The 27,647-nt window shown below is 39.4% G+C and overlaps 1 protein-coding gene across 14 annotated transcripts in view; it reads right to left on the bottom strand.

Annotated features, from left to right (window-relative positions):
* Positions 1–27,647, bottom strand: part of lrrc7 (leucine rich repeat containing 7) — a 181,499-nt gene that overhangs the window by 95,722 nt on the left and 58,130 nt on the right. For 11 of the 14 annotated variants that reach the window (XR_011982663.1, XR_011982664.1, XM_072699699.1 and 8 more), the window contains exon 1: positions 5,691–6,114. The exons of the other annotated variants lie outside the window; for them this stretch is intronic. Coding sequence is in view for 9 of the 11 variants with exons in the window: in XM_072699699.1 (XP_072555800.1) it covers positions 5,691–5,715 (25 nt within the window). In the remaining 2 variants the exon portion in view is untranslated. Of the gene's footprint in view, positions 1–5,690; positions 6,115–27,647 lie in introns of those variants that run through there. 14 annotated transcript variants of the gene reach the window in all.

Genomic DNA, 27,647 nt, shown 5'->3' with positions numbered 1-27,647 from the left:
TGAGTTTCTTTAGTTCTTGTGTCTGATTTTGTAGTTGGTTTTGGTTTTGTTCCTTGTGCCCCTGCTTGTGTCTTTACCTGTTTGTAATTCCCTATTGTTGGTTTATGTTTCCCTGTTTCCTTTGTTAGTTCTTAGTTTCCTTGTTTTCCTCCTGAGTTTATTAGTTTCACATGTGCCCTGTTTTCCTGGTCGCTGTTAATTAGTCTCACCTGTCCTGTGTTAGTCTTATTACCCAGTTTTGGTTTCTGTATTTAAGTCCCTGTATCTGTTCTGTTCCCTAGTGGTTCGTTGATTGTTGTTTGATGATTGTTGCTGCTGCTAGATCTTGAAGGTTTTGTTGTAGTTTAGTTTTGGATACTTTGTTTGTTGCCTATTTTCCTGATTCCCCTTTGTACATTTAGTCTTTATTTTTCCCACTTAGTTTTTCAACCCTTGTGGTTGTTTTGTTTTTGTTATGTTCATAGTGTTTTCTGTTTTACTTAATAAACCCCGTTTTTGTGATCTTGGAGCCTCCAGTGGGTCGTCCACCTTTTGTGTTCCTGCACCATGCCACGTTCCCGCGCCCGAGCCGCCCGGATCCCTGACAATAATGGAATGCGAGATGATTTTCTGAATATTCTAAAATAAGGTTTATGTTCTTTTTCCAGCCTTCCTACCCGGCATTTTTTTTCGCAGCAGTCTGGTGGCCGGTCACCAAAATTTATCACGGGGGAATTTATCCGTGTCGCTTTGCCCCAGCTGTAGTCAGTGATGGCAGATGAAAGAACAGGTGCAAATCTGGTGAACCTGGTTACAATGACAGAAGTCACAGGGTTGGACTTTGAATAAAGTTTTTGTAGAGGTGGGGATTGTGTGTAGGGGTTAAGCGAGAATAGCCTATAGGGGGATATACGTGAAAGTGGATTAGGGTTTAATCCCTATACTATGACACCGCTGTACAGTTAGCTTTATATTCAGTTTTCTGGCTGTAATATCTTTCAAAAAAAAGCAATCAACACCCCTTGGTTTTCCAGAGTTCTTTATGGGTGAATTTTAATTAATATCTCAATGTTTGTGTCTGCACTTCACGTTCAGTAGCACAGCTGTCTTGCTTAAAATCACTGACATGATGGACAGAGTGCAATTATTAATAAATACGTATAAAAACCAAGTTACTTGGTGTGTATTGTAAGGTGTTTACCTGACCTCTTAGGGCCTGTGTTCTGACAAAACACGTGCATGTGCAGTTCCACCGTCTTGGGATTAGGGGTTAGGGTTAGGGTTTTAGGGGTTTTTGGGGGGTTAGGGTTAGAGTAAAAGTTAGGGTTAGGGCTAGCGATTAGCACTACGGTAGGATGTTTTGATAAAGTAGGACGTTTTGTCAGAACACCGGGTTCTGTACAAATGTGACATTGCACGGGCTGTTAATGAAAAGTATGCTTTAATCATTCTTTTCAGTATTAACTGGACCTGTCTGTATCGTTTAGGTTTATACTTATTAGTCCATTAATTCTATCTTTTGTACTTTAAACGAACACAGTACAGATATTATTGGTAACGGAAACGGAGCGATTTGTACACCTGAAATACTTAATGCGGATCGCGTTACATTTCTGACATTTGCTCCTTTTTATTTGAGGATTTCTGTCCAATTCTTACCGCAGCTGATCTGTAGAAGAAAATATATCCATAAATATGAAGTGCAGCCCAGGAATATATCATTATCGGGAAATGAGATGACTTATAAGATTTTGGTCATATACTGTAAGTGGTTGGCACAGCCCTATATTGCAGTATTTTCTTTCAGCGGAATTTATCTTTGGGGGACCTTAGTGGTGCTTTTGAAAATACAGCATACTACAGTACATAGCGTAAGGACAGTATGATATAAAAGCAGAAACCGCCCAAGCCTAATGTAGATAGGGGGCTAGAGACAGAGGATGGGGGGTGAGGGAGGAGTAGGAATTAGAGGGGGGGGGGGGTTGTGACGGGGAAGCACTATTGTCATGCGGACAGCATCCTGTTTATTTGTTATTTATTAGTTATGCTCTTATGGGTTTTACTTTTGTGCTTGCATTTTCCCAGAATTTGTCATTTACTGGAAGTATTTGAATTAACTAACTGAATTAATTAATGAGTCAAAGATCCAAATCTTTCCACTGAAATAAACCAAACAATTGGTCAAGCATCATGTAACCTGATCCTGTCCCTCCTCTGGCCAATTAAATTTGCAGGTTCAGCTGCTTAATTAGCAGAGGGATCACATTCCCGGTTCCTGGGAAGTTGATCTGAGGAGAACAAAGCCTCTTGTGTGCGATTCTTCCCAGTGCTGAGTGTGCAGAAACCAGTTCAGGTTACAAAGCCGATGCAGAGAGACAGCCAAAGCAACAGCATTCAACCTGCTCTGATTTCCACTATTTTTATTTTTTATGTTGGCTAAAAATGTAAATTATGGATGGATTGTTGACGGAAAGAAACCATTTTTATTCTGGGTTCATCTCACAATAAAACTGAGGTAGAAAACCAGTGGTGATGTTTATTATATTGAACGAAATAATGGCAAAAGTTGGATATAAGTATGATGAACCTTAATAACATGGTACAGTGCAGCACAAACACACAGCATTACGGAGGATACCCTGTTATGGTGAATACAGGGAAAATAAGAGCAATTCATGGTGAATTTTGCCCTTCGAAAAAACCAAGCACTGCGTCAAACACCCTGCTGCAGTTTTGACTAGAAATGTTCAATTAATCACTATAATAATAACAACAACAATAATAAGTGCACAAGTCAATCTTCAACTGATAGCATTAGAATTCCACAAAACATTTAAAATGTAGCTCTCTGGTGTTTTTTAATCACAAAGAAGTCCAATACAGGTGAAAGACACATATATGATATAGAGGAGGATAAGTGGGTAGAGGGCGGGTGTATAGTGACTGTATACTACATAAGTGGTTGGGGGAAAAAATCAGAATTGTTAACTGGCTGGTAACTCCAATACTACAATATTTCTTACAACTCCTGTTTTTCAATTGCAGCATATTCTTCATCAGAATGTCTTCAAAATGGAAAAAAAAAATACTGCCAGGCTCACCTTTCCATCCATACTTGCTGAAATACAATGTTATTATGATAGTGTTCTGAGGTCTAATGATTTACAATGAGAGACAGACAGATGCCAAACCGCAATCCAAGTCAAAAAATACAAGCGCAGTTCAAAAACAACACAAAATGCGACAAAACTGAATCCCTGCTACGTTCATCAACTGCCAAATCAGAAACCGCCAAATTAGATACCGCTAAATTAGCTCTTATATACATACATACAAACATTATATATAGACCACCTTTCTCTTCTACGCATGTTGTTGTCGGACTGTATACTTTGCATCTGACAAATAAAAACCTCTGAATCCTTGAAATATATAACCAGCAAGTGTGTCTAATATTCAGGCATGGCTGGGTGTTTTCTTTCTTAGTCTGGTCTGTCTGGGCGTTGCTGCTGCCTGTTACATCTGTGCTTTGATGTGAGATGAAGTGTGACGTATATTTGCTAAATTTACATCTGTCGATCCATCCATCCATTTTCTGAAACCACTTATTCTATTCAGGGTCACTGGGTTCTGGAGCCTATCCAGGAAGCTATGGGCACAAGGCAAGGAAGAACCCAGGATGGGGAACCAACCCGTCGCAGGCCAAATTTACAGCACATGCTCTCATTATATTTTTTGCACTCTCAGAACTCCCGGAAGTTAATCAAGGGTTTCACAGCAGTAATCCTTCCTGGCAAGGAACCCTGACATATTCGAAAAAAAAGCTATCCTAAATTAATCACTATACAATTTCCTGCAAAGCACGGTGCATTATAATATTCATTCCTCTCAATTTATCTCAAAACAAACTACACAGCAAAGTGAAGTGTCTCCAATGATATGTGACAACCAAATTATCTTGGCAAAACGCCTGAGCTGCAAGAATGTGAATATGTAAGTCCTATGCTTGCCATTTGGCTAACATTTGGAGGGTGTTAACTGAGAAGTTAGGATTTCAAAAGCTGTCCTTGTGTGTTGTATGACCATCATAACTGCAAGTGATTTTCAAATTAAAAAAAAAAAAAAGTTCAGGAACGTAATGTGATGCAGCAGAGAACAAACTGAAATCTTTGTCACCAACAAATGGATTTAACAACACATTTGTGAGTTTTTAACACCATGCAGGAAGACATCCTAAAGAGAAAAGGCAGTAGTATAGACAGTGTAGTATAAAAGGTGCTTAGAGATGGATCTAATCCAGGCAAGACACCATGTGTCTTTTTCTGCAGCAATGACATAAAAACAGATGAGTGTTTGTGTTACATGACATTGTAAAATTATCACTTCCTTGACTAAAACATAGAGGCAGAGTGAAGGCATTTGATTATCAGAAGGACGAGAGGCACAGTGACCTGGATAACACCTTGTAGCATGTGGCTATGGTCCAAGAGAAGAGTTTTTATACCATCTGGGCAGTTTACCAGCACCTTATACACACTGCAATGCAAGGATAAACCAAGCACTTTTGTGCTTTTTAAAAGCATGTTTCTCAGATGAGTAACAACAGATTGCATCCTTTAGCTATTCATCTGTAATAGCCTCTTATCCCAGCAGGATGAAGGTTATCAGGAGCATGCACCAGGAAGGATAGAGGCATCCTCTGCTCTGGACAGGAAGTTGTTCAAGCGAGCACTAGAGGCAATTTATAATCTTTAGTTCACCTGGACAGCATACCCGGGGATTGCTGGAGGAAACTGAACCCAAAGAAAAACCCCATCTACAGACTTTGCATGAAGCAGCCCGAATCTAATCTCTTTATTTGCTTGTTTACTTTGTCTCTGAAACAGCACACTTTAATTCAGGGCTTTCATGGAACGGCGACGAGTCACAACTCATAACCATGATTTTAAACTTAAGCCCTTACAAAATTAAACCCCCTTACTATTACACTTCAGGTGAGTTATCCTATAAAGACCACAAAATAGCTGGCACCAATGAAATAGAAAGCATTCACAAATGATCACTACACTGTGCCAATAACTCTTTTATCAATGGATAGTACTACAGTGATATCGTACACTTCACTGCGTCAAACCATAAACCCAAAGTGATTACGCTGCACTGATGAATTAATGCCAGTATTGAGAATTAGCTGGGTCAATATTGATGGAATTACAAAAGGCGTGTAAACGTATTATACAGTGCAATAAAACCGACCCTAGGTATGAAAACTCCCAGTAAACATCAATAAACGCTATTTGAATGACCTTTTTTAATATACACTTTGAAATAATAGTGTTAAATGCACTTTAAGGGTAATTCATGAAGAATAGCGGCAGCGTCTGTACAGTCCATCAGCAACTCATAACAACGTAACATCGTATCAGTTTTTTTTTTTTTTACGAAGATAACGGTATAATTGCACAGCAAAGGATAATACTATATCTCTGGTAAAATAACAGAACAATGTTGCTGATTTTAGTCCCACTCTTCACACCTAGCAATGTTGTAATTAGAAATTTTACGCTTGACTTCTGCATACGTTTGCATTGTATTTCGTGAAGCGACCGATAGACGCAAACCGCAGGTGCCAAATACCGCCCGTTGTCATATAAAACTGCTATGCAAGGAAAACGTGAAATTCCAAACTTGTATTTGAGACTTTTACTTACATTGAATAGTTGAATAATTTTCCATTAGTATCAGTTCACTTGAAAACAGAAAGAATACAGAAAAAAACAGAATCCACTTGTAAATCCAAAGTGTGAAGGCGCTGGAGTGCAGGTGTGAATTTAAGTACCCTCAAGGCATGGCACCTTTAGCAGTCCATTTACAGCAGGAACAAAACTAGCCAGCAAAATCCCAAATCAAGGCGGGCGCATCATCACCCAAAACGCTCTTGATAATCAAAATCCCTTATGTATCACGGCGATTGAACTGTTCATTAAGATACAATTATAATAAAGATCAAGCGAAATCTCCATTCAATTATTATTAAAACGTCCAGCAAATGAAGAGAATATACATGTAATACTAATACGAGGAATAATAAAACAAACGCGACAGCCCTTTACATCCAGGGTATCTCAGTGAAACTGCATTTTCACCCTATAAGCGGGAAGAGGCCAGTGTCGCCGGACGGTGAGCAGGATTTCGAGGATCTGGGGTCTGGGTATTCCCCGACAGCTCGCTGAGACCGGGATCCCGCCTCCTACCGATGCGTCTCTCCTCTTTGCAACGGAATGGTACGGAGGCGGAGGAAGAGATAAGATAAAAAAAGAGGAGGGGTCTGTGTATTTAACCGACTATACTGTACGTGAAGGTTGACGGGAGCCTATGCCACATTTATTAATATTAATCCAATATATCGATTAATTGCATTTTTGATGCAATTATACAGATTATCATTTTATATCACTTTAGTTTTCTAATGGGGTAGTACGTGCAGAACTCAATACACTGAATTGGTTGAATTAACAGGCAAAATAGTCCCTGTATGCGATGCGTTCCAGTGTATCATATCAAAACCACTCTGGATAGGAACATATGGCAAAAGGCATAAACATGGCAGAAAAATAGACCCTTTGCTTACATGCACTGCATATTAATTTGATTATGTAGTCCTTCTTGATTTAAAAACAATTCAATGATAACATGGTTATATATTACAGATCGTTTAAACCAGCTGATTATATTATTATTATTATTATTAAGTTTATTAACATTATTATTATTAACATCATTATTAAAATTTCCTCTTGGTCAGTCCATGAAATGTAAATACAGAGGTACCGCAGTACTAGAACTCATTAGAACTCGAATTTCTTAAAAATTGAACCAAACAGTTTGAAATTTTTTTTACCTAGAACTTGATCTGAATCTCAGAAGTCGAACCGTGAACGCAGACCCAAGATAACTTGTATGCGTGGGGAAATGAGTCACGTGGCACGTCTCTCAGCGGAAAAAAAGAGTAACGCTTCAGTTTCAGCCTCGCATTCGCTGTGATAGCATCGTTTCTTGGAGATAGTGCTTTTTTATTGAAAATATCAGGTAATACATTGTACTTTATATCATTTTAGTAGCCATTGCTCACCAAAAAGTTACGCAATAGTTGTACAAATGTTACAACCTAAAAGTTTGAGATTTATGAACAAATTAACGAATACAGAGTAATAATAAAAATAAACAATGGACTGCATGGCATAGTCTAGTGTTGGCGCAGTGTTGGGGCATTGCTTGGGGTAGTGTTGGGGTAGATCTTTATCATTTTGAAAGCCATTAAGAACAAAATGTTACGCACGACGTACAGTACAGTGTTGCCGCACAGTGTTTTTAACTTTACACATTGTTTGGATACATTTATTTTCTTACTTTACAAATCACTGTTTTGATAAATGTGCTTAGATGTGTTTAGTATATGCTCTTCTTGTTTCATCCTGTTCATTTTGTATTTAAATGCTGAAAAAAAACAAGAAGGAAGATGGTTGTTTCAAGACCACCTTGGTGCCCCATAGCAAAGGCTCAGCACTCAGATTAATGGTGAGAACAACGCCACATACAGCGCAGTTCATTTTCATCTCAGCTTGATTTGCCTTGCTATCAAACACAGTCACAGAGTATCATTAATGCCTGAAAACTACCAATGCCAGGTTGCCAATCACAATTTTGCATTAAGTGCCTTGTATCTGAAACAATGTGATATATTTTCCCGAGTTTGGTGACCAATAGCTGAGCTTTTGACTTGTTGGTGATGGTGTTTAAGACCTGCATGTAGATAAGTGCTAGAACGACATGTCTGCATTGCTGAGCTGAGGTCAGACTCAGCTCTTGCACGATACTTTCATCATTCATTCTGCAGACAGAAAGTTGGGTATGCAGCAACAGTTCACAGGAGACCTTTGAATCCACCTAGGTGGATTGCTCCGTATCTGAATTATGAGCCTAGTTTTAGGAGTCACTTAAATTCATACTATTTATTTCAATCATTAAAATATTATAAATTGGGAAAGAATCCACTTAGTTTTGTTAAGTATTTCATTTAGGATTGTTTTAATGATATGGTTAAAGAATGAGTCAAACATCAAGCACACAGATGACAAGTATAGACCATTTCACAGTGCCTGGCTTCCTGGTAGCTGGTCACTCTGCTGCCAGTACTAGTACTTGATAACCAGCAACCTTCCATAAAAATTTACTGCTGTAACTAACAGTCATCCATCTGATCACGGCAAAATAGGTGGGTGATGATAGATAGATAGATCGATAGATAGATAGATGATAGATAGATGATAGATAGATAGATAGATGATAGATAGATAGATAGATAGATAGATAGATAGATAGATAGATAGATAGATAGATAGACCACGTGTTTTCAATAATAATAATAATAATAATAATAATATTGTGTTTCAGAAGGCACTGGACAAAAAAATTTAATTAAGACCAAAGGCAGGTAAATACGCTATTCCTTTCTTTCAGGACTACACATATTCCATGGTAGGATGGTCTACATTTGTTGTTCTTTCCAAATTAAGTTTAACGTGACCATTATCTTTACAGATTGGGTTTTTTCAGCCTTGCATGGATTGCAAAGTTATGGTGGATATTTCAGGCGCGGTAGGCCGCACAGCATCTGCACATGATGTCCTAATAGGACTCAATTTTAATATCAGTATTTGGTCTTTACAAGGTCTGGTTTCTGTACAGTGACTGCAAACTGACAGGCAGAAGTGTTGTGAATAGAGCTTTATAATGCAGACCGTGAGGTTGGCCTCAGAGCAGCCTAAACCTAATGGAGTAAGAGCAAATTGAATGAAGATGCCATATCATCATATCTTGTTAAATTTTCTCTTTTGTGAATGTGAGTGATCAGTTTGTTTTATCTTGCAACACAAACGCTTTGAAATGAAACATCACATGAGGCATAACAGTATAAATATATATACAAAGATGTAGATAACCAGAATTTTCTGAGTGATATACGAATAAATAGCCTTCCAGACATATTTAGAAGATGTACAGGATAGGGTTATATAAGATACGACTACACATTAACTTCAGACAGCTCTAAGGAAGGCGAGACAGTTAAACTGAAGTGATTGAAGACAACATTCGTGAACATGTTAAGTAGCATTGTATTATTTCTAACAGAAACTATGTTATTAATACAGAAAGAAACACCGAATTTCTCTTAAATTAGGACCTGCCTCTTTGGGGCTGGATTGCTGTCTGGGGTGCCCTCTCTTTTATCCCCTGTGCTTCTAGACTCTGAATTACCAGCTGCATAACTAGATAAAAGTACAGGAATATATAATTAAAAATGAGAAGCTATAACATATGTCATCAGTTTTCTAAATTCTTTAAGGCACAAGTGACTGACACTGTCAACATGACATAATCTGGGACCAATCTTGTGGTAAATATGTAGTGTACATTGTCCTTGTCACAAGTAGCAGACACCGAGCGGGGAAACAGGAACAAGAATCCAGGGAGTCAGGTGAACACGGGATTTATTCGGGGTAAAACACACTCGAGAGAATGGAACAGGCAGGAGCGATGTTATGACGTTAATGATCTGACTGGGGAATCACTCACAGAAACTCACTTAAGTACAGGTGATCCTGTACTAAGTATATAGTATATATACTGTGTGAGATACATGTGTATCAGATCAGATCACAGATATATGTCTGGTACTGTACTGTTCCAAAGGAATAATATTTTTTAACAGTTTACAGTATAATTACATTTATCTTGAGAAGCTTGCTGAGATAACTACAGAATTACATGTAAGGCATTACCGTCTCCATGATTTAATTGCACTGTTGTGTCCAAGCTCTCCGAAGGTGTTTCGCAAATTTCATGCTGTTTCATTAAAAAATTACTTAATCACAGCAACAGTAACCTTTAAATCAAGCGAGACACAATAGTAAAAAGTTGAGTGTAAAAGTGGTAAGATATACATACTGTAAAATGTAATTAATATTATTCTTTTACCCTATAGACTCATAACAGCTCTGACAAGTTATTGTAGGTCATGCTACTAAATATATAAATGCAACATTATAAAATGATACAGAACTAGAAGTGACGGAAAAACAATCAGAAACATTGGGGGTAAAGAATTCCTGAATATCTAAATCGTCTTATTTTTCCGCAGTAATGAAGTGGCAGCCATACTGCTTTGGCAGTTTCTCTGTCTACACCCACACACTTTCCACTTCACCCTCCGTCCTGCGGTACTCCCTGATTAATGAAGGATAGTAGTAACAAAGTGATTCATACTCTAAAACACCTCAATCCAATTAACAGTGCTTTCTATTCAAGATCTACAAATTTAATCATTATTCTCTGCATTAGCTATTAGCTCTGCACTAGTAAAGAATAGAATGTACAACTCAATGACTGGTGATGCATTGACAGTTATAATCTGTCGGCATATGTTATACGTGTGAAATAATTGACTAACTAGCTGTAGACTGTTAAGAATGGCCATGAAAAGTCACAGTAGCAGCCTAGTCTAAATATAAAACTATGACTCATTACATCCAATACACTGGGAGTTACTGAATAATTTTCCATTGTGGAGTTTAAGAGGTAATTATTTTTATGAACAGGTTTTTTCCATGAAAACAATCCAGTGCAATTTGAATAATGCAGAATTCCTTGTAGGAACAGATTTTTAAAAGAATCACTATACAAAAACGCAAACACATTGGGCTAAATTACATCTGGCATATATGCCCATCTCATCCCTCCCAGACAGTCCACGTTTTTGCTACCAGAAGCTGGGAGGGAGCAAAAACATGGACTGTCTGCGGGTCCCAGAGGACCAGATTGGGAAACACTGATCTAAATCACATACTGTAATTAGAGAGGTAAATGCATGCAAGCAAAGGTTGAGCTGGGGGCCAGACTGAAGTTGTCTTGTTAAAAGATTGGTCAAGGTATTAAGCAATTCTATATACTCCTGTACAGGTAAACACCACAGGTAAACAAAAGTAGACTAATGTACAAAATGACAGTTGATCACATGTGAAAACATTAGCACAATAGTTGTGAAGATGCACAGTATTTCATATACTCCGAGCAGGGGTATGGGTGCACTCAGCATTCACGCTGACCTTTGTCACGTTTCAAGACATCTCTTAAGGAGATTTCTGCATGTATGCTCTCTCTCTCGCTCTCTCTCTCTCTCTCTCTCTCTCTCTCACACACACACACACACACACACACACACACACACATATATATATATATATAGGGAGAGAGGGACAGAGGCAGATGAAAGATGAAAGGCTGCTAAGTACTAGATCAAAAATCCTGATAAGCTATTATCCGACTGAATCCTTTAATTAAGGCTAAATTAAATGTGTGTCATGTTCAAATCCAGTACTGACGCCAATCACAAATTCATATTATCCTAACTCACTTTTCCAGTCTCATCCTCTGGCAGCTGTTAGAGCACATGGGAAGGTCAACAATGGTATCACCAGAAAGTGTCGGGACCCTTCATCTACCATACGGCTTCAAAGATCAAACTCATACAGTACGTTCATCTGGATTCCAACAGCCAATAAGGGTAACCTGAAAAAACAGACTATCTGACGAAACACATCTGCAGGAAAACCTGGTTACTCGCTGAACAGAACGGCATGAGACAGGGATTTGGATTCTTTTTAGAGTTTCCCAACCCAGTCCTCCGGAACCCCCCCACATTTTTGCTCCATCCCAGGGAAAAATATGTCTGTTTGGCAGGAAGCTACAGCTGGGAGGGAGCAAAAATGTGGACTGTGTGGGGTCACAGAGGACCGGATCGGGAAATTTTTAGGGGGGGGAGAAGCACAGTGGCTGTTGCTGCAGATCTCTGGAACCAGGGTTCGAGTATCTGCCCTGGCTGTGCGTGTGTGGAGTTGGCATGTCTTCCATGCATTGTTGGGGGGTTTCCACCGGGTACTCCAGTTTCCCCCCTATAGTCTGAAAAAGGTGAACTGGAGTTATCGAATTGTCCCTAGGTATGAATGGGAGGCGATTGGATTTCATTGGTTGACTGGGGTCAGGAGATGATGGGACAAGTGAAAGTATAATGTAACAGTAAGGTAATATAAAAGGTGCTTTACAGTGTGACAAGGAAAAAGGAACAAAAACCACATATTTATGTCTGAAATGACATGTGCTTTGATCCAGGATTAAAAAAAGTTACAGCAGAAAACTGACAAAGACAGGTTTGTGGGTTGGGTACCGCCTACAGGGGGAAGGAGACTTAAACAACCCAAGCTATTCTGACTGGTTCATTTCACTCATTCCTGATTGAATTCATAATTTGGTTCCTTCTAGTTTTTCATTGCTGCCACAACCTGAGTCGTGATACTCATGCTGAATCACGAAATGGTGCCTTTTTTCGTTTTCACTGAGGCGATCTCACCGATGTCAACTTCAACTGAAGTGAGGAAACAAAAAATTCATCCGCAATAAACCTGTTATTCCCTGTCCGACTCCCAAGAAAACTTGGATCTATTAACTGTCGTGAGCGGAGCGATTTTTCACGACAGCATGTGACACCACGGGCGCACTGAGATCCACCGGACAGCATTTGGCACCATGTAAGCAGACTGCGACCAGCGGAGAGGAATGCAGACAAGACCGCTGATCACCCTGAAAAGTGGGCCAAGCTTAAACACATAGGCTTTTAACCCCACGTGATTTTAAACCCATGGCTTAAATTCCTGGGCAGATGGGGGCGGGGGAGGGAGCTGTGAGCGATCTGCTTTTGCTTTCTTCTTCCCCAAGGATGACTGGCCAACGGGGATCGCCGCCCCACCAGACCTTACTGCCCGAGATTATAGGCATTGCGACTGACCCCTCTAATGTGTCCAGGAACCATCCCAAGCCCACAAAGGGACCGCAAGACTCCCCCTTCCTAGGGCTGGACTGGCCATCTGGGATACTGGGCATTTTCCCAGTAGGCTGATGGGTTTGTGGGCAAATTCATGAGGGACCCCATGGGGGACCCCTCCCTCCAATGACGTGTGGGCGGGGCTGGGGGTGTCTGAGCACCTGGCCCTTTTGCCTAAACAACTGAAAGTGCCCCCTTTTTGTGGTCTTGAATGCCCCTTTTTGATCACCGACAAGCACCAAGTTTGCTGAGTCCCCACCGGCCCAGTCGGCAGGCAGGAGGAAACTCTTACACTCAGTTTACTGTGTCACATTCTCTGTCATCCATAACTGCGATCACTCTTTCCCATGTACTTGAACAGCTTGCTTTATGTCTTAATTTTCTATCACATTGGATATTTGAAAATGTCTCATTCTATAGCTTTGCTGGAAGGTTTGCAGATTATAGCCGTGTGCGGTTCCCTTTATCAAGCCAATTAAACTCATGGACTGAGAGTCTGATGTTCTCCTCCAGGATATTTCAATATGGCTAAAAATCCATGGTTTCCAACCCTGTGAGTCATGCAGGTCAGGCAGAATAGCGGCCCTATTCCAGTGCCGTTCCTGATAGCACCGAGATTATTTTCATGGTTGCAGTATTCAGGTTATACCAGACATTTCTAGTTTTAGATTCATCATTCTGTCTTTTTCTATCTGTTATGGTATGAATACAGACATAAGCCACAGTGAAGGTCGCTTTCAAATCTGTAGCATAGGCAATGGGATTCCTTTGCATTGTCGTTTTCTATAGTGTCATTTAAATGGCAGATTATGCATACAGTAGGCAGAGTCACCATAATCGTAAATTTTCTCTTTTTTCAGTTGTCAAGCCTATTCCAGGCTGCGAAGGACATGAGACTGGGGTACACTCTGGACAGGATGCCAGGTTTATAGCAAAGTGGTAAAAACAAACACATTTTCTAATGGATTTGTATCCATCTCCAGACTGATAAGGTGCTGTTACTGTAGGTTCCATTAGATCTCCCCATTGTCTGTTTCATTAAAACTTATGTAGAAAAGACCAAGCAGAGAGGTTACTCAGCTTTTTATTGCTGAATGGCTATGAATGATCAAATCACTGCACTGGCTATAACAAACTTTACAAAAGACACTCATTTTGGCACTAATATCAATGGCAAGATTTTCATGGACTTCTTACACCAGATTTCCAAATGTTAAATTCTGTTTTACATGGTCTCTATGGTGATGTGATCTCACATTCCTTGAATGCAAAGAATTTTTTATTAGTAGAGCACAAAAGAAGTGGAGCACATATTTCATTTTACAGCAAAATCACATTAAAGTAAAAAAAAAAAAATAGACTCAATGAATACAATCTGGCTATTGTAACATAATGAAGATTACAGCTGCGATTCCATTATTCCCTGTCCAACTCCTGTGTCACCGGCTTCCATTCAACATCCTGATGAGAGTGATTTCATACAACAGGAGCAGAGAGACTGTTAGTGATGAAAATTGCTTGTTTACGTTACATCAATATGAAAGCTCTATTGCATCAATCTGCACGCCTAGCTATTGTGCTCTCCATACAGCTCTTTGAAGTACTTTGGGGCAACCGCAGTAAAGGCACTTTCAAAATAAACTGAAACCAAAAGAAATAAATAGAAACTGACATGGTAAGTATAACATTGATAGGGCTCACTTACAGGTCCTGATTTGTTCAGTATTGAAACAATAACATATTTAGATTCTATAAGTTTGCAGCTACAATGTTCCATCCGTCTTCCAGCCCCTTAACGTGGACAGGGTCATGGGGTCATGGGGATCCGATCCTGCAAGTGGCACAGGGCACAAAGATCAGGGATGCCCTGGAGTGGATGCCAGTCTAGGCCCCTCTTTTACCACCATTCTGTTCTTATACTTATTTTTAAAGGGTGAACAAATTTGACACTTTTTCCACTTTGCAGCTTGACCACACAGTGAACTGATTGTTTGTCATTTAACCACCATAAGTGCCATGTAGGAATATAGAAACATATTAACTCATACATCTTCATATATTCTGCCAATGACATGAAATCAGTTCCACCAATATTGAACAATTTCATGTTTTTATTTCATGTTAATTGATGTTTACAACAGTAAGGAAGATTTTCTTTTTGCATTCTGCACAAGGACCACAGCTGGGGATTTGCCTACATTTATACAATTCCCGGAGTGAATTTCACCATCTGCTAGATTTCTCTTTACCTGTTTTAGCACCAAGGACTCAAATAACACTTAACACCTGCTCTTTTTATTTAGCTATCCTCAGTGTTGTTTTTAAAAATCCAAATGACCTCAAGGAAACTGGGAGTTGTATTTTCCTTCATAGGATTAATAAAGTTCATCTTCATCTTATCTTCAGATTACATTTACATCTATTTATTTAACAGATGCTGTTGTCCAGAATGACATATGAGCAAGCCAGATATTGCATCACACGCATACAACTGTGAAGTAGCCAACTTAGGTACAAGTGCTACTAGGATGAGCTTCCAAAGAGTGAGTAGTAACAGGTGCAAGTTAGCAGTGGAGTAAGAGCCACACAAAACACTGCTGACATCAGAAAGACTAAAACTGTATCAATTTGCCTAGGTACACTTTGCACACAGTCAAGGATTTTGTAGACATATAATCTAGTGCAGGGGTCATCAACTATATTTGTCAGAGGGCCAGAGTTTTACCAGACAGACTCCTTGGGGGCCGGACCCCCAAGAAGAAAATCAAATAAAAATCTAACTTTGGCTTAACATTATGTTTAATGTTTATACTTTTTCCATTTCATTACAAAACTGAAGGCATTTGATTCAGGCTCCCATGTTATTTATAGTTGCTTTAATAGTGTGGACCACTATTTTCTTTTTGATCCTCACATTTTTGGAATCCAGTCGCGGGCCGGATTGAACGGCTCAGCGGGCCGGATTCAGCCCGCGGGCCGCCAGTTGATGATCAGTGGTCTAGTGCATGATTAAACAAAACAGGTGCTAATGATCAGCAACATAATGTGTAGGTTAACACACAATCATAACAGCTGGAGAACAGCCATGCACTTTTAAAGGTAAATGGTGGACACAGCAAATCTTTATTGGTTTTTGTCTGTTTCTGCAGTTTATATGCTGTTAATTGATAAAAGGACTATTGTTGGCATTATTTTTCAAAGCATCCTCAATGTACATCGCACAGTGCAGCAACACAGCAATCAAAAATCTGATCCACCATGGTTATTATATATATGTATTACATATATAAGCACCACACATTTCTCGGAACTGCTACAGAAGGACCTTTCAGTGTTCCTCTAAAGCTGTTTTCGTACTACTTTTGTTTCGTGTATTGTAACGTGTTTTGTACATTGTGTCCATGTTTTAATATGTCGTGGCAATGATAACAATATTGTGGCCACGTTTCAATATATCATGGGAAAGATATATTAAAAAGTGACCGCGTTTTACTAATCCTTTCCCATGTTTTAAATAAAATTGTGGCCACGTTTTATGATTTAACTAAAACTAAGGAACAAATTAATAAAATGTGGCCACGATATATATTATTTACTGTTATATTGTGACTGGGGTTCTGCACTGAAAGACATAGAGTATATAAAACATTATAAAAAATGCTCCAAGAAAAGGGTCCAAGTAAACTTTTTACTTCTCTCAATTACTGTATATTAATTATAAATTACAATGCAATGCAATATAATATAGTGCTATATTATGCAATATACAGTATGAATATGCAATCGAAACATGGAGTGCACCTCTACAATGCTACCCCGAATGTCAATGTCAGTTTAAGGATGTCTGCAGTAGATCCTCCTACATCCCGTTTCTGGGAGCGCAGAGATGGTGTTGCAGACCAGTGCCTTTCCAGTGCCTCCCAGAGGCGTCTCGCGCCACATGCGCTCCATCGTAAAGTCATTGGTGTGCACAGGGTCTCCCTCACCGTGGCTCCATTTGTCACCATTAAAATCTCCTCTAGCCCCACTGGCAGTTTCCCTAAGCATTCTGCCAGCCAGGATGGATGATTCACCAGTGGGCAAACGTGCCATGAAACAGGACCACCAGCATTAGTGAACGACGGCACTCTGAATTTTATATACCTTATTAAGCACATATAAAATATAGCATAAATGCAAAGCACTTGGCTACAAAGCACTGCACTCTCAGTGATTGGATCAGTGTTTTAGCTTTAATGCTAAACACTCTTAGCAGCAGTCAGTTCACACTGCTGCCTCATCCTGAGCTGACGCACAAGCAAGAGCACCAGTGTTCACTGGGGAGCGGGCAGAGAGTGTACATGTTCTTCGGGCAGCATTTTAAGAGTTCAAGTGTACACCGTCATGCTGTCTGCCGTCAGCTGAGTGGGGAAAGGATTACAGGAGGAGCCGTGCATGTCCCTGTGAAATTCAGCACCCTCATTTCCCCAGGTCAGAATGCTTCACAAACCGGAGTCTTTTGTCCTAAGACCCACAAGCAGCCAAACTCACCAACTTCACAGCTGCCATGTACCAGTGTAACTCATTCTAAATGGCAGAAGGACAGATGTGTGCCTTTTACGATGACGCACATGTGGTGTGAAAAATAACATCGAGTGCATAATTATAAGGCTGACTTATGGCAAACAGTTGCAGATACAAAGTACTTAAACTTCCGACAGAATATGCAATTAAACCTAATTGTCCAATAAAGTTTGCGCCTGCTGAAGTTATTTTAAAGTCAGTTCAGAGTAGGTCTACTGGGAATAAAATCAGCCTAAATGTGTGGAGGCGGGGGACTCTGTGCCTGTGGTGGAAGAGTCATGGGTTCGAATTCTGCGGCTGGCAGACCGATATTGCTGTTAGGCCCTTAACCCACATTGACCAGCCACCTGTGCTGCGACCCCCAAGCTTGCAGTCACCTGCATATCTGTCTGTTTGTCTCATGTGCCTGAGTAAAATGGGGCAGACAAAATGATCATTTTCCCATGACGATGAATAGGTCAGTATCACTAAAAGCACTCTGGTATTCCAATGAAAAACATACCATACAATATCCTACTAATCAGCTGCAAATTAAACAAAAGCAATTCCCAAATGGCAGTAAAGACGATAAATCTGGCAGTAGAGCAAAAATCAATACCAGGATGTGCTACTTCATACATCAGGAAATTTCCTTACAAAGAAGATTTGCATCTACCATCAAGTAAAATGATATAGCTAATAATAATAGAACCAAATGTTAATTTGTTTTCTGCCACATATTCTTTCACACATTTGCAGAATGGATATTTGATTTAGGTAATCAACAGATGATGATACAAACACCCCTTTATTCATTTAAGACTTTGCCAAAACCACCAGAGGTACTGATATAACCTATGAGCTCATTTAAAAGCCAAAGTACTGACTTGAAAAGAGATTCCGAGCCTTTTTCCACCGCACCAGGCACCGTACTTTGGTACTTCGAGAAAGTATCAATAGTAATGTACTTCAAGGTGTTGGTTTTTCACTGGTGTAAAAACTGGTACCGGCACCGAATGACATCACAGCATGAGGCGGGTATTTTGTACTGAATTCAAAATATGGCAATCGTAATCAATTTCATCCTTGCCATTTAAATCACTCGAAGATGAGTTTGAGAGAAATTTATGAACTTCTTTTTTGTTTTATAAATACCACAATATTTATTACATCATCACATCATTATATTTATAACTATATTTATTCTAGGACAGCACGGTATGTGCAGGATGTATTAACATATTCAACAAAATCCTTTTTTATTCTTGTCATGCCATCCGGATAATTTTGTTGTATATGTTCTTATGACCAAATCACATTTTTTTACTTCATTTATCATGATTTTCTGATTTCAAAACTGTTTTCAAGGCGCCGTTTGTATTGTGTTTCAAAAATACAAAGGCTTTCCACAATATTTTGGAGTGTGTCTGTGGGGATGTTTGCCCACTCACCCAGAAGAGCATTTGTGAGGCAGGCTATTTGCATAACCAATCGACAAAGAAAGTGTTTCAAGTCCCACCCCAAAGTACCAAAGAAGTACTCCAGCTTGTTTGGCACTTTCGGTACTAGTACTCGACCGGAAGTCAATGGAAAGGCGAAAGTACTGAAAGTACCGTACCAAAAGTATTGTACTTGGTGCAGTGGAAAAGCACCCTTAGACAATTCAATTGAATTATTAAGTTCTGACATTTTTATTGGCTTGTATAACATTTAACTTTTCAATGTTGTTATTTTAACACATCCCATAATTGCTTACAGCAGGACTATTTATCCAAGGATCACAATACAGTGTTCCACTAGGTGGTCTACCCTGCCTCCCAGGCTGTCGCAAACAGTGGGGAATATGAGAGCTGAATATGAGCTCTGTACTGTCATGAGTCACACGTCAGTAGATCTGAGGAGAGCCGTTACATCACAAGCCCAATAAATTAACTGGATTATTTTCACAGGACATTTCATCAGAACTTCAACCATTCACCTTGGGAGAGGAGAATTCAAATTGTTTCTGCACACTGTGCCTGCTTACCTGTCTAAAACTCCCTTCAATTAATGTGCAGCAGCTTCTTCAAGTGCACAGGTACTCCACGAGTGTATAAAATGGACCCATATAAAACAGTTTTCATTTCTACATGAACAATGCAGACCGCTCTAATTATGATCATCTAAAAAGGGAAAGAAAGAAATCACGCACTCAGAAGTGCCTTAAATTTAAGGCTGTTATTTTTTTTCTCACAGAAAGCAAGAGAAGGAACATTCAGGATAAGACTGGAGGTAAAGCACTTTACATAATACATTCATGATTCACTTCTTTCTAATAGAAACAAAAAGCCAGCACGAGTTTCTCAATTATCTGCCAACAATAAAAAGTTACTGATTATGTGTTTTACTTCCCCTTTTTGTCACAGTGTGCTATAATATATCGCCAACAGCCTTAATACCATCAGTGTCTATAAGCTTCAGTTGTTTTAATGAAATCACAACATTAAAACCGGATGGCAAAGGCTATTTTTCTGCAAATATTATTAAAAATGTGGCTCCTGGTTTAATGGGGAATACGTGGTTGCTCTGACTGTTACTTCATAGCTGAGCTGATTCTTCATTGACGTTTGATGCACAGCTGGATGATGTACTGGAATGATCCAGATTAGGTATCTTCCTCGATGATATGACAGCTTGACACCTTCAGTTGGCATCTGAACCAGTGATTTTCAAGTAATGTTTACTGCTATGCCACCTGCTTTATGCGAAAAATGCATACTGCTAAGAATAAGATGACCCCATAGACTTCTCTACTATGACGGGACTTCAGTTCTGTACCAGTGTAAGCAAGGCCGGGCACATCACTACATAATATCTTTGCTGCCCTGTGTGTTACCATGGAAACGCCTCTTCTCCTTTAGTCTTTGTGGACATGACTGTGGAGATACAGTAAATAAACAGCTGAAGAGAGAGCAGAAGACTTTAGGGTTAAGATTCAGGCCCCAAAACTTCAGGTGAGTCAATTAACTAAACAAGTTACATGTTCAATGGACAGGCATTACCTTAATCAACAAAACAGAACTTTGAGAGAATTTAAAAAGGGGGTAAATGGAACATTAATAAAGCTTTAATCATGAGTAAAATGGATACACAATACTAATAATCTTGTGGTTATTCTTGAAACCGCGTTCCATGCTCCAATCCTGTCTCTAACCCAATTTCAGACATGGACTGAAGAGAAACATTTAATCTCCTTTATCTGAAACAGACTCTCCCTAAATTGCATTGTCTGCCTGGCATAAGGAGCTACATTGGCAAGAGAAAGTTTGCAGCATTCCAGGATGCAGGACAGATCTCCAGAGTTCCTCCATGCATTTTCATTTTCTGGGGGTGTTGGTATTGTTTAATGATTAACTGTGATTCATTTGGCTGACAATGCTATGCTCCTTAAACCATGTGTTTATCATAGATTATACATTCATATCTTAATGTGCAGTCAGATTTAACGTATTTACCCTTTTGTTTCCTTTGAGTGACAATGGGCAGAGTTGGGAGCAGGCAATCCAAAATGCTGCAGTTCTGATAATTATAGCACAAGTCATGTTACAGGGGAAACAAAGAATGCTCGGTTTATTTTGCTGGTATTGTTCAATAAACAATTGCAGCTACAGTAAATGAACCAAGCCGCATTTTAAAATCCCAAATGACTGGGTTACTAATTCATGTCGTGTTTATAATTGGATTTATTTAAGCCGAGATACAGCCAATGGAAAGAGAGGCCGTGATGTGAAGAGGCTTGAGTTGTTTTTCTGTACTGTTGCTATGTACCAGCAAGGTGAAGGTCTACCCAGCAGCAGAGGTCCTGTGGGAAGCCGACATTCTATGAAGCAGATATATATCTTTGAAAGAAGTCAAGGGCAGCATGCATCCACAGTCAATTCAAGAAGCTTTGATGTTCACGTCCTATGTAATGAGGTTAAATGCAACATGCAAAAATGCTAATGCTGTTAAGACAGTACATTTTGATGCTGTATTGCTTGTATAAATGTATCTATATTATATATGTATCTATATTATTCTTTGAAGCTCATTGCCTTCCTCCTTCTATCCTGAGATAAATTGCTTAGCCCAGAACCCATTGCATAAACATTGATGGTTTGTATTTTTGATTACATTTTATGCAACTTTTCTGAATCTCTTTTCTTTGAATTGAGGGGTACCTTTCTGTTGCTGAACTTGCCACATTTGCATTTCAAAAAGGAATTTGACTTTTGCTGTTTAAAAAGCAATCAACCAACAGTCTTTTAAGCATTACAATTTACATTAAATCCATTAGCAAAGAAATGAGTGCTCATGTCTGACATTTAGCGGTTATGAAATGCATTTAATTTTCTGATAGGAACATGTACATAGCAAACAGAGCCGTCATAACACAGTGATGCACTGTGCGCTGAAAGCTTGCGAGCTTAAAGCTGACATTTGATGGAAAGTGTGTCCTACACTTCTCTGTTAAACTTGCAGGCGTTGGGGTGATATTTCTGTCATATGCAGATGGTCTCAAAGTGTAAACAATGCAGCAAATGCGCCTTACGTTTTCACAGGGGAGGACTGGTAGGCAAGGCCCGCCCATAGCAACTTCAAGGGCCCCTTTCCAACTGCAAATCTCATATGTATGCAAAACATTCATGAGGATTAAGGCACTGATGTCATTCATACTACAGAAGATTGTGACATGCTACTTTTATATCTCTCATTTTTATGTATACAGTCTCATTGTGGTAGGAATCATAATACAAAAAAATATTTGGTACAATACTTAAAACAAGTTTGAAATGTAACAGATTTTAATGTTTTGTAGTCAAACTGTTGTCGAAGCATGTATTTGACAAAAAAGCATGTTTATGGAATTTGCTAACTACTGCAGTGCATGATGGGTACAATATTTGAGGCTACTTAAATTTCATGATCTGCAACTGCGGCAGCTGGCATAGGCAGGCCCTAGGTGTGAATTTTGAAGGGGCATTGTCTGTTTTTGCCCCAGGGCCCAGTGAACAGTCTGTCACTGCATTTACACATTCAATTTGTACTACAAATAATTATAAAAAACATATATATTAAATGAAGTGTGTGCTGTTTTTTTATGTAAGAATTAATTATAATAAAATTACTTTCTACAGGTTACAAAATATGAATGTCATTTGCTGCTATCATTAATTTATAGAAGGATGAAAAGATAATATGCAATACACAGGATTTATTAAAATGCAATGGCGATATATATGTAAAGGTTATGCAAGGCAAGCTATGCATTATACAATTTTATAGCATGGCTTTGGTAAATACTGTTTTCTTATTGGTCCAGAGATGTCATGTGGGTGTTGATTATTTTTGTGTACATAGGTAGTTCCGGCAGCCTAATAACTGTTCTACATTAATGTGCTTTAATATCTTATTAAACATGTCAAGCTAAAAATCTGTGTGACATTTTGCTCATGAAATAGCAGCCAATCTTATCAACATAATGTTCTTTGATTTTCAAAACCCAAGCACTTATCTGTTGACAGTTTCTATGGTTACCTGACTTTCTGCTTCCAGTGAGTAGCCTGACTGGACATTCTATCCTTATAGGAACTATTTTTTAAGATCACATCCCGCTTTGCATTGGGTCACATTACATTAAGCTGTTGATTATTTTCATATGACTGCACATCTCATTATGGTTTATCTTCACGCAGATACAGAGGCGAGGAACTACGACACAAAGCGGAGAGTGAATCCCTCTGTGGTGTGTTTAAAAACTTAGAATGCACGACATGGGGTGTGTTAACCCACTTATACCACAGTTAACATACATATTTGTACTTGAAGACATTATATTCACACTCATTAATCGACAACACATTTGTTAGTTGAACTACTATTTAGCATTGGGCAGTATTATGTAACACGGCATACCGCGGTATTTCCTTTCAGCAAAGCTGTATCTTGGGGGAACATTTCAAAATGCCGGAATTGCTTTGCTTTTTAAAATTCCACTGACATACCATACCTGTACACCGTGGTGTTATGTCTGCATGGCATGAAAATTAGATATTGCCTAAGTCTACTACTGTTAATCATTTTGCTTATATACAACATAAGCCACTGTCTGTACTAAGAGCATAAGCTAGCAGCCTTATTGCCTGCGGCTAAGCTCAAAGGTCAGTTTTTGTATACAAAACTGGATGGATGGATGGATGGATGGATGGATGGATAGATGGATAGATAGATAGATAGATAGTTAGTTAGATAGATAGATAGATAGATAGATAGATGATAGATAGATAGATAGATGATTGATAGATAGATAGATAGATAGATGATAGATAGATAGATAGATAGATAGATAGATAGATAGATAGATAGATAGATAGATGATAGATAGATAGATAGATAGATAGATAGATAGATAGATAGATAGATAGGACTAACAGGAGTTGGGTGTCAGTACTAGCAGGTCACATTTATTTCAATATCTGTGCATCAAACATGATATTAAAATATGCTTTATAAATAACCTCTTGATGGTAATTGTTTTCAATTAATTGCACATTATCTTTTTTTAAAAACAAGGAATCACCAGCTCTATCAAAGGTAATCTTGACTAGATTCTGTTATATTCTGTGTAAAGTAGCTACAGGCCTTCAAAAGAACATCCCTATCAAAGGACAGGGACAACATCAAAGGGCAACTTCCTAGAAAAAACTTATTCAAAACATGGAAAGCACTGCTTGCTGACCGAATGGAATGACAGAATGGAAAAGTAAAGAACTCAGACAGACTCTTGAGTTTCTCATCAACTTGAACAACTGCCTACAGAGGGATATTGTAGAGGGCAGTGATGAAAATGTGATGAAGTCCTCTCAGTACGGTCCATATGGCCTGGATACATGCTCCTCTCTTAGGGAGAAGCTGATCCTTCATAAAACGTGACCCCTGAGTATAAATGTATCCATTACTGTATGATACACATGTTACCAACGCTGGCTATAAAAACACAAAGGTGAAGGTAAAAAAATAAGCAAAAGACTGTAACAAAATTATAGAAAGACTGCAGTTTTTGTGCAAAACAGCGGAAATATTGAGAAAATTCCTAAGAGAGGAATTTTATTAAAAAAAAATTAATCGCAGGAGTATGGAGTACAGGGGAATGTTACTGACTCAATATATGGTTTTTCAGGTATTATATCCACACTATGAGCAGGGCAATCAGCCTTTTCACTTGTGAAATGACTATTTGACTGTAAGGCACCGTTTTTTTATCCATGAGGTCATTTGCTGTCCCCTAGAGACTGCTGAGCATTCACTGGCTTGCAATCCACCAACTGTTTTGCAGGGACAGGCAGACAATAAGGCCAGCCGCCAGTGACATTTTCCAAAGGCTCTCGTAGCAGTCCAGAGGGAGCAGTAGGATCTGCAATGACACCCCTGGACTGCTTCATCTGACACAGTCACCCGCTGTCCCTTGGAAAGAGCCCTGACCACAGCTGGTCCCCACCGGCCGCTCTGAGAATATCCAGAAAAGGCCGGAATGGCAGCACAAGGGAGGAATAAAGAAGTGAAACACACCAGTGATCAGGCACATCAACCAGAATGCAGTGTGCAGTCAAGATAAGTGTCAGAATCCAGTGTCAGTATGCTTTAGGCTCACAATGTGCGTGAAAATACACGGCAATATTTATTTTCTGACACGGATCGATTTCTTAGGATAAATTCCAAAGGCAGACTTCACCTTCTTCTTCATTAATGTAAAATTGCATTTGCAATCCACATTTTCTGGTAAATTTTTATCTCCTTCATTGTGGTTAATGAGCATGTCCAGGAGTGATGAGTTCCAGCGAATGCTAAACAAACGTCACTGCAGGCGAGGAGGTGCCAGTTTGTTACCGCAGGCCTCCTGTTCATCCCACTGCCTGAGTGACACTTGCTGGCAGCAGTCTTTGACAGGACATCGCAGTCTCCAGACCCGATGTTTCAGCAGCACGGGGTCTCCGGTGAGGATGGAAACATGTTTGCTATGCTATACAGGTCATCCTGTGTTTCTCAGAAAGAGACACAAGACAAAGCTTCCTACACCAACCTAAAGCTATCTATGACGTAAGGTTTAATAATACAGTGAAACGTAGCAATTTATTTAGTGCTAAAGCAATAGAGTCATCAATGTACACATTGGAACCTAACATTTCATTTAATCGCAAAAAAAACAAAAAACAAAAAACAACAACTTCCGGTACAGAGAATTGGAAATAGGGGCTCGGAAAATGACTTAACTGGTATAAGCAGTGGATTCGAGGTGAACAGGAATTCCAAGAGTGTGAGTGTAAGGAAAAAAAACACACTGTTAGTGATGCTTCCCAGAATACTCCCTCGTCAGGCAGAACAGACACGCTCCACTCTGCTGAGATCCATCTGCCGGCGTTACCATGGAGACAGGTCCCACTGATCTACATGAAAGATCTGAAAGATCATTGGGGAAATCTGCTAGGGTGCGCTATTAACATGACGCGAAGAGCATCCATAGTACCAACCAACCAAGGGAGTACATGTTCAATTCCCTCCAGAGGTAAACATGTTTTACAAGACAGTACATGTTCCTCACATGTCTTTCCTGTTCCCTGTTCCACAAACTTCATTAGTTGAAAATGGATGGGCTATGGAGGTTCTCTAAAAAGCATAAAGGGACTCAAGAGGTACAATGTGAACAACCTGCATGGCCTCTCATTTCTGCTCATTTCTGTACAGGCCATTACCTTGAAAGTTTATGATATAAAGCATCCTAATCCAGAGTAACTATAGGAGAACCAGAGCACCATGTCTACAGCTGAATCGGAATTCTACCTAAGCAATCATAATTACACCATTGTGTAGTTCCTTAAAAAATATAAGGGTTTTATAAATGGTGCCCAGCAGAACATAGATTTGTGGCTCTCTCTCTGTGTAGGAGAAATAAAGAAAAGGCTTGTGCATGTAAGAATACATTAAAGGCAGCCAAGCTTCACATAATACATTGAATCATTACTTCATATTGTATACCTCTCCCATAAGAATAGATACTGCCACCTCTCTATAATGCATGCTTTCTCTCTCATACATATCAGAGAAATAGAAAGGGAAATAAAAACTAGACATTGTTTTCCATCTTATTGTATCCAGTTAAAGAAATATAACAACATATAACAAAAAACATTACAACACTGCAATTAAGTTGTGTCTGCATTAGACCTGAAATCTGGTTTGAGGATGAGGCACGGAAGAACGGAAAAGAGGCATTTGCTTGCTCTGTGTGGGTACTGTTATCTGCTGCCAAAATGGATGCTTTATGTAAAACTGGATGGAGCAAATTGTGTAATCTGGGCATTGCTGACTGGAGGCTACTCTCAGTCGAGTCCGGCTCCCCAGGGGATGCATTATACCACGAATCCACAGCAAAACCAACGTCTACGGACGTCAGCAGCACTTCCCAGGTGTTTTCTGGATGGAATTAAGGGCTTATTAGTTTTCATCTTGTGTGATACTGTCACAACTAAGTGTCAACGGTAATCCAAGTCTCCAGAGTTGTGGGGAATCAAAACTATTCCTTCTTTCTGAATACCAATAAGGGAGCAGTCCAGAGAGACGGCCGGCTGGTAACGTCCTTAATCATCTGATGGTAAAAGACTTCATTGATAAAAATCAGACATCCCAGTAGCAGAGTCACATATGAGTTTGCACGTCCTTCCTCGTGAACCCCTCTAAAGGCTGCATATGCAAAAGAGTCCAGGCCTACAACGTGACTGACAGAAGGCTATTTCAGAAGTAGAACATCATCAGGAATCCCTATGGTAACTAAGCGGCACGAGCGATTGATGTCACTCTGACGGAAATGACAGAGCACGCTGTCTTAACTGGGGGGGGGGGGGGTGTGAGGAAAAGAAAAAGAGTAAGCACTTTTAATTATCATGAACTCCCAAGAGCATGCACAGACTTTCACGCCACTTTCATGTTATTAAGCAAATGAACTGCCTTTGCTCCGCTCTCCCTATTAACGGCCTGGCTCCTTCTTTATATCCATATCAAAGTATACAGATAATGCGGTAATCCAGGGATTTTAGCAGAGGACCAAGAGAAACACTTCCACTATGATGATTTTTGTAAAAGTTTCATAAAACTTATATTAGAAGATTACTCAGGA

This window comes from Paramormyrops kingsleyae, chromosome 15 (assembly GCF_048594095.1).
Source record: "Paramormyrops kingsleyae isolate MSU_618 chromosome 15, PKINGS_0.4, whole genome shotgun sequence".
Taxonomy (NCBI): domain Eukaryota; kingdom Metazoa; phylum Chordata; class Actinopteri; order Osteoglossiformes; family Mormyridae; genus Paramormyrops; species Paramormyrops kingsleyae.
This window is presented reverse-complemented; position numbering and strand designations above follow the sequence as displayed.